Source organism: Cannabis sativa, chromosome 8 (genome assembly GCF_029168945.1).
Source record: "Cannabis sativa cultivar Pink pepper isolate KNU-18-1 chromosome 8, ASM2916894v1, whole genome shotgun sequence".
NCBI classification, from domain to species: domain Eukaryota; kingdom Viridiplantae; phylum Streptophyta; class Magnoliopsida; order Rosales; family Cannabaceae; genus Cannabis; species Cannabis sativa.
In genome coordinates this window covers 47,483,250-47,493,446 of record NC_083608.1, presented here as the reverse complement: position 1 = coordinate 47,493,446, position 10,197 = coordinate 47,483,250, and the positions used below count along the sequence as shown (strand labels likewise).

General features: G+C 33.3%; 2 protein-coding genes across 2 annotated transcripts; one reads left to right on the top strand and one right to left on the bottom strand.

Annotated features, from left to right (window-relative positions):
• Positions 1-871: 871 nt before the first annotated feature.
• Positions 872-4,701, bottom strand: LOC115699572 (persulfide dioxygenase ETHE1 homolog, mitochondrial). The gene is made up of 10 exons (XM_030627049.2): positions 4,444-4,701; positions 3,930-4,058; positions 3,741-3,848; positions 3,023-3,157; positions 2,879-2,920; positions 2,721-2,780; positions 2,596-2,649; positions 1,922-1,946; positions 1,708-1,821; positions 872-1,452 (listed from the first exon to the last, which is right to left on the bottom strand). The coding sequence occupies exons 1-9, from the start codon at positions 4,693-4,695 to the stop codon at positions 1,712-1,714; spliced, it is 915 nt and encodes a 304-aa protein (XP_030482909.2). The 5' UTR covers positions 4,696-4,701; the 3' UTR covers positions 872-1,452; positions 1,708-1,711.
• Positions 4,702-4,971: 270 nt separating this feature from the next.
• Positions 4,972-9,971, top strand: LOC115699571 (rRNA (cytosine-C(5))-methyltransferase NOP2C). Its single transcript, XM_030627048.2, has 12 exons — positions 4,972-5,189; positions 5,619-6,024; positions 6,311-6,455; positions 6,543-6,680; positions 7,227-7,289; positions 7,536-7,657; positions 7,910-8,177; positions 8,283-8,494; positions 8,580-8,680; positions 8,948-9,029; positions 9,424-9,485; positions 9,591-9,971. The coding sequence occupies exons 1-12, from the start codon at positions 4,972-4,974 to the stop codon at positions 9,703-9,705; spliced, it is 1,932 nt and encodes a 643-aa protein (XP_030482908.2). The 3' UTR covers positions 9,706-9,971.
• Positions 9,972-10,197: the final 226 nt, after the last annotated feature.

Here is a 10,197-nt window from a genome sequence, read left to right as displayed (position 1 = left end):
AATTGGAATATAATTTGATTAGTCCTGTCCTAAGTGTATTCTTAAATAGAGGTTCACCGTATATATTTATGGGGTAAGTTGAAAAATGCCTCTTTTATTAATCAATTAACCAAATTTGCCTCTAATTTTATATTTATTTGAAACATACCTCTTTTTATATGTATTGTACCTAAAATACCCTGACATAAGATAGTCACATGGAGAGTATCTTGAAGTGACAGGGGCAAAATTGGTACAATGTTTAAAAAAAGAGGTAAAAATGATAGACTTTAAAAAAGAGGGTAAAAATGAAAGAGGACAATATAAAAAGAGTATAGAGTGTAATTTCCTCTATATTTATTGAGGTTAAAATATAAATACTATTTTGGATATTACCATATTTTATAAAAATTATTTATTGGATTTTTTTTTTATATTGTTAAATAATAATTCAAACCATATATATTTTTTTAAATGATATAAAATAATACTTTAATTTTAATTTTTTTCTTCAAAATAGAACATAATGATAATTTCAATTGGAGATATTATAAACATGTTAGTTATTTTTTTGCATTTTTGGTATTAGAAATGAGCTTCAAGTTGATTATACCAAAAAAAATCACTAAACTATTATTTGTGCCATTTTAAAAATACAAAATTCAAAATTGTCATTTAAGAGCAATCTTTAGGTTGCTAAATTGTCACATTAATCATCTTTTAACCCCATTTTTAAAGAGATTAAAATGGGATTTTTTTTTAAATTTTTAAAAAAAGGCAAAATTTTGAATTTATTGAAATATACACCATATTTTGTTATTTTTCGTTTTTTAAGGAGTAAAGATTGAACACAACATGAGTGAACATTTTTCGCCCAACATAAACTTGCTGATTTAAAATCAAAGGCAATGCTCTTAACATTTTTATTTTATGCATAAAGGCTATAAGTAAAGGTACGTTGTATGCAATAAGCATAGACTATTGAAATGAACATAGGAGATTAATTAGCTTAGAGGTACAATCCAAACTCATGAGTATCTAAAGTTTTAAGTTTATAAATAACATAAATCAGCATAGCATAAATCTTAATGTTTGTAAAATTGTAATTTTTTTTTCTCTAATTTCATCACTACATACTGTTATTGTCTTAAACAAGACACACATAAAGAATCAGTACTGAAGAAATTGGAAGAAAATTACAGTTGTACAAACCTTGAACACTTATGCCGCTAAAAATAAATATTAAATTTATATCGCTTGCAAACTTAAAATTCTGGGTACTTACCGCTATTTACCGTTTATTATAATACATGACTTGTGTTGTAGTACACATGCTATATAATCTCTTACAGCAGTACAAAGCAAGAGAAGACATTTTTGTTTTGTGTGGTTTCTTTTGTTGCATACCATTTGGTCTTTGGATGAGTGGTTCCCAGTGTTGAGTTAATCAAGGATGAAATCATCTGCATTAAACTTAAGAGAAGATAACAGAAATAGAGATTATTAAGGTAAAAGATGACACAACTCATGGTTGTTTATTCATCCACTAAGACAAAACCAATTACTATCAACTTTCAATAGTGAATGAGCAACAAAAGAGATGTTTTATAACTTATTAAAAGCTTATCTTAAACTGAAATCATTATACAAATATCAAACTCAAATTTACAATTCTTTTATGAGTACTAGATTCTTATGAATGGACTGTTGTAATTTACTAATCTATACCTGATCATATCTTTGATGCAGCCTCAACAGGCTTTGAAGACAAATCTTGTAGACCGCAAACCATGTTCGCGGGAACAGCCACATCAATCATCTTTGGATAGGGAAGGTTCAGATCTGTAATATTATTAAATTAGACATGGTTGAATTGAATATGAGATGAAATTTGAAGTTGACATTGTGTTAGATATTTGAAAAGCCAGATGACTGCACTTACTTTCCATGATATGTTTAAATGTATCCTGCAAATCAAAGTGCAAAGATTTAAGAAATAAAATAAAGATAACAAAGAACCATTGATATCAATTAAGAGGATAAATCAGCATATAGATGACATTAATAAATTTCATGAAAATAATTAGACTAACAATGTTTTCTTCTTTCTTTGTATTGTAATATACTTCAGTCTTTTGCTCTATTCTGCCCTTAAGGTTTCACTTGTATCTTGCATATATCATGTTGGTATCTATCCCCTAATTTTGCAATAAAATCCTAGCCTCCCTTTCATCATTAATTGTCTTTTACTTTGAATATTTGATGTTGGTTTTGAAGAATTATTATGGTCTAATGAGATAGGTTGTCTGTTTTTTTTCATTGAAACTAAGATCCCCGCCTAACCCTACAATATTTGAGGACTAAGAAACTATAACAATTGCTATGTACGCATCCAGGAGGGACTCGAACCTCAGACATTGAAACTAGGTTGTCATTTTACTCTTCACCTGTTCAAACATGACACTATTACTTTACCAATCGTTCCTTTTTCATTGCCTTCTTTACCAAGTCACATCCTATTTAAAACTTTTCACTTTCTAGTTGGCAACTCTCTATTCTTCTTTCAACCTCATTATGGGTTTGGGGGTGATATTAGAGTAATTAATAAAGAATCACCTGATCTTTAGTGAGCCGAGGATTATAGAGCATCTCCTCCCCTACAGTGCTAACCTAAATTCAACCATGTCAAATAAGCAGCTGTTATACAGAAGCAAGCAAAGGGAGATGATTTGATTCCTTACAGTGAATCCTTTGTAGTCATGAGCCGGATAAATCAATGTATCCTTGGGCAATGAGAAAATCTGGATCCATAGCCAAATGAGAGTAAGTGTTAGGCCAATACATGCATAAAGAACCTGAGTGTACAAATATAAACTAATTCCTAAACCCAAATCCTTGCCTGTGAATGCACAGACTTGTAGAGTTCTTGTGAACTCCCACCCTGTAAGCAGAACAAAGAAGTGAAATGAAGCTGGCATTTGATCACCAATCAAAGTGAAATCTTTAAGAAATCTCTACAGATATTTCTGGAGAGACATTGCACCTGAAAATCAGTTCTTCCGCATCCACGTATCAATAAGGCATCTCCAGTGAAAGCCATTCTTGGTTGGGGTTGATTGGGTCCATCTCCTGTAACATAGGTCACACAACCTAATGTATGGCCAGGAGTAGGTCGAACCTGCAATCAAGAAGACACGAAAACAGCTGAAGCTATCACCAGCATGGATTTATTTCATTTGCAGAGGGATGAAACTGCAGCATGTTTTATAATAGAAAGGATCAAAAGAGAATAAGAAAACATGTACAAAACCCGAAATTTATAATGTATTGATTGAGCATTTGTAAAAAGTTGCAGTCTTAAGTTAACATTCTATTTTCTTCATATTCCCGAAACGAAATCAACTTAGAAGAAAAGGGAAATAAAAAAAAAGGTTTGGAGTAAACAGTGTCATGTAAAAATATTGTAGGACAACAAAAGATGCCAACCCATCAGAAAATAAGATTTTGCACATAAAAACTGATATTAAACCCTTCTCTTGAAAGATGTTCAAGAGTAAAACCAAACAGAAGGCGGATGCTTTAAATCACTTCTCTAAGAAAATAGGAAACAAGTAACATTTTTGTTTAAGTTCATCCAACATGTTACTTTAACTCATGAAATTTACAGAATTCTATCTTCTTCTTTTCATTCACTGATGGAGGTCTCTAATGAAACATTTTCCTATTCAATAATTCAAAAAAGATAAGCAATAATTTCCCACCTCTAAAAACAGATCGCCAAAATATATTTTATCACCAGCTTCAATTAGAAGATCAGCTTTCGATTTGCTTGCTTTCGAAATGACTGACTGCACGCCGGGGACCTTACTCTGCAAAAATGGTTCTTTTGATTTTGGAACAAGACATTGATATTTATGATATAAAGACATAAATAAGTTGCAATAGAAAACCTTTATGGTGCCAGTGCCAGTTACATGGTCAGCATGGACATGAGTGTTCATAGCATATATTAGCTTGAGTCCTAACTCTTTAACAAGGGAAAGATCCCTCTCCACCGTTTTGTCAACTGGGTCTATCAACTGCAGAATTAAAATGAACCAAGAACATGAAAAAGTAAACATTTTTTTTTTTTTTTGAAGTTCAACTCTCAATGGAATAAAGCTTGATACTTTATTCTACCAAAAGATAAGCAAAGGTAGTGTTTATAAAGCTTGAAAAGAAAAGGAAATTCCTATTCAGTGTTACAGGAAAACTCTATATTTCATCTACAAATTATAAAGCTTGCATTGACTCAAAGCAATAAAAATGATCCCTTGTGGTTTGATTGCCTTAACATTCCCAATTCGAAAACAAAAACATGGATTTAAATGTACTCATTGTTGACCTAAACATCATAATATTAGGAATGTATAATACATTATTCTCAGAATCCAAACAAACAAAAAAGAAAAAAGGAAAACTGACCAGAGCTGGTTTTTGAGGGTGAGTAACATCGGCGAGCAAGTATGTGTAGGTGGATGATTCCTTCTCAAAGAGCTGACGGAAGAGGAGCTTGCCAAAGAGATGAGACGACGTCGTATAAGAGCAAGTCGATGTTTTTAAACACCCTAACTTGGTCGACTTTACCGGACTCGATAAAATCCTCGCAGAACAATTCAACAAAGCTGGATTAGATCCAGTAATGGTGAAGACTCGCATAACATTCATTCCAACCATTTTTTTTCGGAATTGAATTAATTCAATAAAATCCCAAACTGAAAGAAGAGCGATCAAATTAAAGTCTCTTCCTTTTTGCCTTTTTTGTTTGTGACGTCATCACCGTACGAGCGCGCCAATTCATGAGGAAGACGACCAATCAACAGAGCCCCTTTTATGGGCCTTGTCAGAAGCCCAAACCCTTGGGGAAGTTGAGGTTTCTTCCCTACGTATTGGGCCATCGATCAATTCAAGACTGTAAAGTTTCTCTCTTTAGCCGAAAAAACCCCTCTTTGAATGAGGAAAGCGAGGGACTTGTTCAGAAGCATTCGAAGCAAGAGCTCCTCCTTCTCCTCTTCCTTCACGACTGATCGGAACCTTAGTCCGCCGGCGATGGAGGATTTATCGGAGCGATATTCTTTTGAACCTGTTCTGCGGTGGAAACCTGAGGTTGAAAATTACTTCTCCACAGCATATGGAGCTGACCATTTTGCACGTATCTCCAAAGCTCTAACGTACTCCTTCTCATTTCGTTCTTTATTGAAGTTGATTTTTGCTCTTTGTTCCGTTTGGTTAACGAGAAAATGCAGGAAATAGCTTCTTACATCAAGTTTTTTTTCTTTCTTATTCTTAAAGGTTTTCTCTGCAATTAAGCATAATAATAACAAAAAAATTAGTCTTTTCATTGTACGGATGAATGCTTAGCAGTTAGCAGTTGGTTGATACTAACCAACTTCTTAATAAGTGAAAAATAAGATGACTTGACTTTAAACTCATGATCAACGGTATATTGCATTTTTAATGGCTTGAATTCATACTTTCTTGTATAATATATTTCTACATGAATTCAGGATTTTAGTCTTGTTAAATTTGTTATCTTTATTATTGGAATGCATTTGTTTTTTCTTTCTTTCCTTTATAACAATGTTGTTTGATTTAATCAGGCGTCCATCTTGCTACTCTTGTATACGCGTTAACATACTCAAGTCCTCACCGGATGTTGTTATCGAGAAGTTGATGGCGGTTTTGAAAGAAAATGAGAGTGATTTTGGTACTGAAAACTTGAATCTTAGCAAAACTTATTTAAATGGTGATTCAACCAGTGAGTCTCAGAAGTTGGATGATTCTGTTAAGGCAGCCTCAGGACCAGTTAATGAGTTTACTAATATGTTTAATGGAAACTTACAAAAGGGTCCTATTTCGAAGTGTGAGTTTCCAGGGTTAGACTATGTTCTGTTTGTGAAGGGGTCAGGGCCACATGTAATTGATTATGGTTATGTAGATGGCAAGCCTCCAAAAGAGATAGTTGTGAGTAGAAAATGTGCTGAGGCAGTTCTTCGAGGTGCTCAGGTTAGTTTCCTTTTCCTCAATTTATCAACATTGTTAAGTAAATCAGGAGTGAAATATTTATGTTAAAACTTTTATTAAGAGAACTGCTAGCATCTGATGTGAAAGACTATGGCTTTGGTGACACTGAATTTTATGACATGGAGTTAATCAAGCTTGATATAATTAGTTTGGTATTTACTGTCATTTCAAAGTTACTACCTTTATTCTCTTTGTATGTCTCTTTTTAATAATGTAATGACATTCGAACATCATATCTTCTGCTTCATAAAAGGTAGCTAATCTGTAGGTCTATGTTCCTGGAGTACTGGCGTGCAGCGCTCATGTTGAGAAAGGCGATGAAGTTGCAGTTTCGGTTGCTATAGAGCAGCCTCTTGAGGGTGGATGGGGCTCTGGTATAACTCGAGGGACCATCATGCAGGGTTCGTGCACAGGTATAAATTCAGTTATCCTGTGTGCTTTTTTTTTGGTTTGGTATGAAGATAATTCAATGTTTGGTTTGTTGGCAAACAAAAAAGCAGATCTTTATTATTCTGAAAGAAATAGGCTCTATATTGGCAAAGGAAAAGCAATGTTGTCAAGGACTGGAATCTTCCGTGTGCTACAAGGAGTTGCTGTGGAAATGTGTAATAGAGTATTCAAACTCCCTTCATTTTATGGTAATTATTTTATTATAAAGACATGATTGATTGCATTTATCCCAAAAGCTGGCCTCTTAATTATATATTTCTGATACAGCTTAAGAAAATGTGTTATCATAAAAGAAATAGAATACAAGTCAAAGGAAAGTGGACTAAACAATCCACCAAAAACCCAACAAACTGAAAAATCAAATACATTCCTCCAACTGATGATGTTCTGAATGGAAATTTAGTTAATTGCGGGCGTTGAGATTTGTTGCTATTTATTAGATAATGCAAGGATAAGATCTAGGGGGAATTTTTCGCTGAAACTGTACTCGTGGAACAACATGTATGTGAAGTGAGACTAAAATCTCAAACCTTTTTTAAGCTACCTGTCTAGGATAACTTAGAGAATTTTTGAAGATAGGAAAGTGTATTTTTTTCTGTTGTTACAAAGCAAATATAGAACTTTTTCTTTGATCTGCTGTGGCCCCTTTGGGTATCACTTGAGAAAAGCTTGTGTCATTTTCATACAAATTCTATTGCATTATTAGTTTGTTTTGCTTTCGTTGTGGTTCCCAGATGTGCTTGAGGGAGAAATATTTCTACAAAATCTACCAAGCATTATCGCTGCTCATGCCTTAGGTAACTATTACCTTTCTCAGCTATGAATTCTTTGTAGTTTTCATTTAAAAACATGTCAAGCATTATACTTCTGTCTATGCTAGAAATCACATCTACATTATCTTTTCTTTCATATATCACGCCGTTGTAATTGAGAATATATATTTCTTGAGTAATGCCAATTTTGTTGCTTATTAGATCAGTATGAAAAATGAAGTTGATGTCGTAGCAAGGTTCTCATTTGTTAAATTTTCTCTTATTCTTTAGATCCTAAGAAAGGTGAACGGATAATAGACCTGTGTGCAGCACCAGGAGGGAAAACAACTGCTATTGCAATTCTTATGAAAGATGAAGGAGAAATTATTGCTGTTGATAGATCTCACAATAAGGTAACAATTCTTAGCCTCAAAAGTTAATACAAAAGTGTTGTCCACGATTTCTCGGTTCTGTTCCTTGTAGATGATTCTGGCATTATAAATTCTCCAAACCCTGGTGTCATTGATCAAGGGTTTATAACTGGTGGCGTTAATGATCTTCGTTTCACTCTTTGGGGATTTCAACAATCTTTATGTTTTCCATTTTCATCTTCTTCAACAAGGTTGTGACCCTGTATCTATTTATTATATTCATTCTATTTCTAGGTGCTCAATATTCAGAAATTGGCTGCAGAAATGGGCTTGAGGAGTATAACAACATATAAATTAGATGCTCTGAAATCGGTTCGTCAGAGTAATGAATGTGATGATAAAACTAATCTAGCGGGAACTGATGATACGACTAACCTAGCCATAACAGAGGATAATTACAGTGTAACTGTACAAAGTTCTGATTCAATGAAGATTCAAGTAGAGAAAGATTCATCTGCTGTTTTAGATGGATTAATTGCTGAAAGTATAGCTGAGGAAACTGGTAAGTAAATTTGATGTGATATGAGCAAGTTCTATAGATTTAGTGTAAAACACTATAATTTCAAGTCCTTCCAGCATTCAAATTCTGATTAACTCAATGTTTTAGTTAGCAATGAAAAAGCGAATGAGAGAACTTACATTAGCAAAGCTGAAATCAGGAAGAATCTGAGAAGAATGCGAAATGGGCCTGGACGAAATCAGAGCACAGGTGGTAGGGGCGAAAATTCAAAAGGTTTTGCTCCTAACAGCTTTGATCGCGTCCTTCTTGATGCTCCATGTTCAGCATTAGGTTTGAGACCTCGACTCTTTTCGGGAGAGGTATAAATTATAATGATGCAATAACTTTTATTGTACTGTTATATTGGAAAATATGTCTAGGCATAAATTCAGTAACTTGGAACAGGAAACAATGGAGTCCTTAAGAAACCATGGCAAATATCAGAGAAGATTGTTCGATCAGGCTGTTCAGTTAGTTCGATCGGGTGGAGTCATCGTCTATTCCACGTTAGTACTCGTGCTTTATGTTTTGTTTTGGTTATTATATTTATTTTAACAAAGTCAAAGTATTCAGAATGTGTTTATGGATGGATGAACTAATGGGAGTGTTAACCTATCTAACATGTCTATCTTTCATTCCACTTAACAATGCCATCTTTCTAAAATACAGGGCTTATAATTATTTGCTAGCCAAAGTTCATTATCTGATTTTATGTTTGTTCTATTTTTTACCATTGACAAAATTGCTGTGCTACTATCAATTTCTTGTGCTAGATGTACTCTAAATCCCGGTGAGAATGAAGCTTTGGTTCGGTATGCTCTGGATACATACAAGTTCCTTTCATTGGCACCACAAGTACGATTTTTGAAACTTCCAACCTATTAAACTCATTATATTTTGATAATATTGAAGTTTAGTCATTTCAAGAAAAGTTTTAGTTATGTTATCTAGACTTTTATCCCTTTTTATTATTCTAGATATTTTGCTTAGTTATCTCCTAGATAATTTGCTTAGCTTTGTGAAAAAACTTCCTTTCTATTTGTTTAGATCTCTCCAAACATCACTTGGGTATAAATTTCCTTCTATAAAGCACATACAGTCACTGAAACAAGTTATAAGATAGGTTATGTAATTTGAGTTTGGTGGACTAACTGGGCTAGGAAAACTTTTGATTTACAGCACCCCTTGAATGTTAATAATCATCTCAGTTATGTCAACATTTTGAATTCAAATTTTATAAATATTTCAGCACCCCAGAATTGGAGGACCTGGACTTGTCGGTCAGTTCCAATTTCCCGACGGTTATATTGAGTAAGTTATCGACCTTAACAATGCTTGATTATTCTGACAAAAAGGAGGTCCCAAGTTCGAGGTAGATTTTAGTCTTATAAATGAACTGTTTTGTTTCATTTTCAGGAAGTGGTTAAGACCCGGGGAGGAAGAACTCGTTCAAAGGTTCGATCCATCATCTCAGCTCGATACTATTGGCTTTTTTATAGCTAAGTTCACTGTTGGTTCTAAAGAAACCTGATGTTGCAAAAATGTGCAACCTAACCAAATTTAAAAGTGTTGAAGATCTCACAGCCATGAATTAGAATATTTATTCACATTTGCTCCCTAGTGTGTATTAGGATGTATTTAGACATTGCTTGATATATATTAAGTGATGTATTTTTGCATTAGCATTGTTCACATATTCTTCAAGGAGAGGTGAAAGTGAAAGTAGAGGAAAATAATTTTCCAAATTTTTGTAAGAGATTTTTTTTTGTTCTTAATATGTTTATAAATGTTTCAAAATATTATAAAATCACATTATAAGTTCTATTTTTTTCTTCTAAAAAGAGATCTCAATTTTTTGTTTAAATACAAAGTGACTTTCTTAATTTTTTTTTCTATAATTCATTCTTCAAGAAGGTAAGTGAGAAACTAATGAATTACACTTTTAATAAGTTTGGTTATTAAAAGTGCTTTGATAATATTTGTACATTGTTTGAGAGTTATTAGTAGTTAACCTCCCTCCTTT

What these genes read in the sequence shown, in the direction of transcription:
- LOC115699572 (XM_030627049.2), bottom strand. Translation starts at nt 4,695, where the DNA reads ATGGTTGGAATGAATGTTATGCGAGTCTTCACCATTACTGGATCTAAT. An exon ending in TTGGCGATCTGTTTTTAGAG is followed by an intron (nt 3,158 to 3,740) that starts GTGGGAAATTAT and finishes TCTTGATTGCAG; the next exon opens with GTTCGACCTACTCCTGGCCA. An exon ending in CTCGGCTCACTAAAGATCAG is followed by an intron (nt 1,947 to 2,595) that starts GTGATTCTTTAT and finishes TTTGATTTGCAG; the next exon opens with GATACATTTAAACATATCAT.
- LOC115699571 (XM_030627048.2), top strand. Translation starts at nt 4,972, where the DNA reads ATGAGGAAAGCGAGGGACTTGTTCAGAAGCATTCGAAGCAAGAGCTCC. An exon ending in TATCGCTGCTCATGCCTTAG is followed by an intron (nt 7,290 to 7,535) that starts GTAACTATTACC and finishes CTTATTCTTTAG; the next exon opens with ATCCTAAGAAAGGTGAACGG. An exon ending in CTCGACTCTTTTCGGGAGAG is followed by an intron (nt 8,495 to 8,579) that starts GTATAAATTATA and finishes AACTTGGAACAG; the next exon opens with GAAACAATGGAGTCCTTAAG.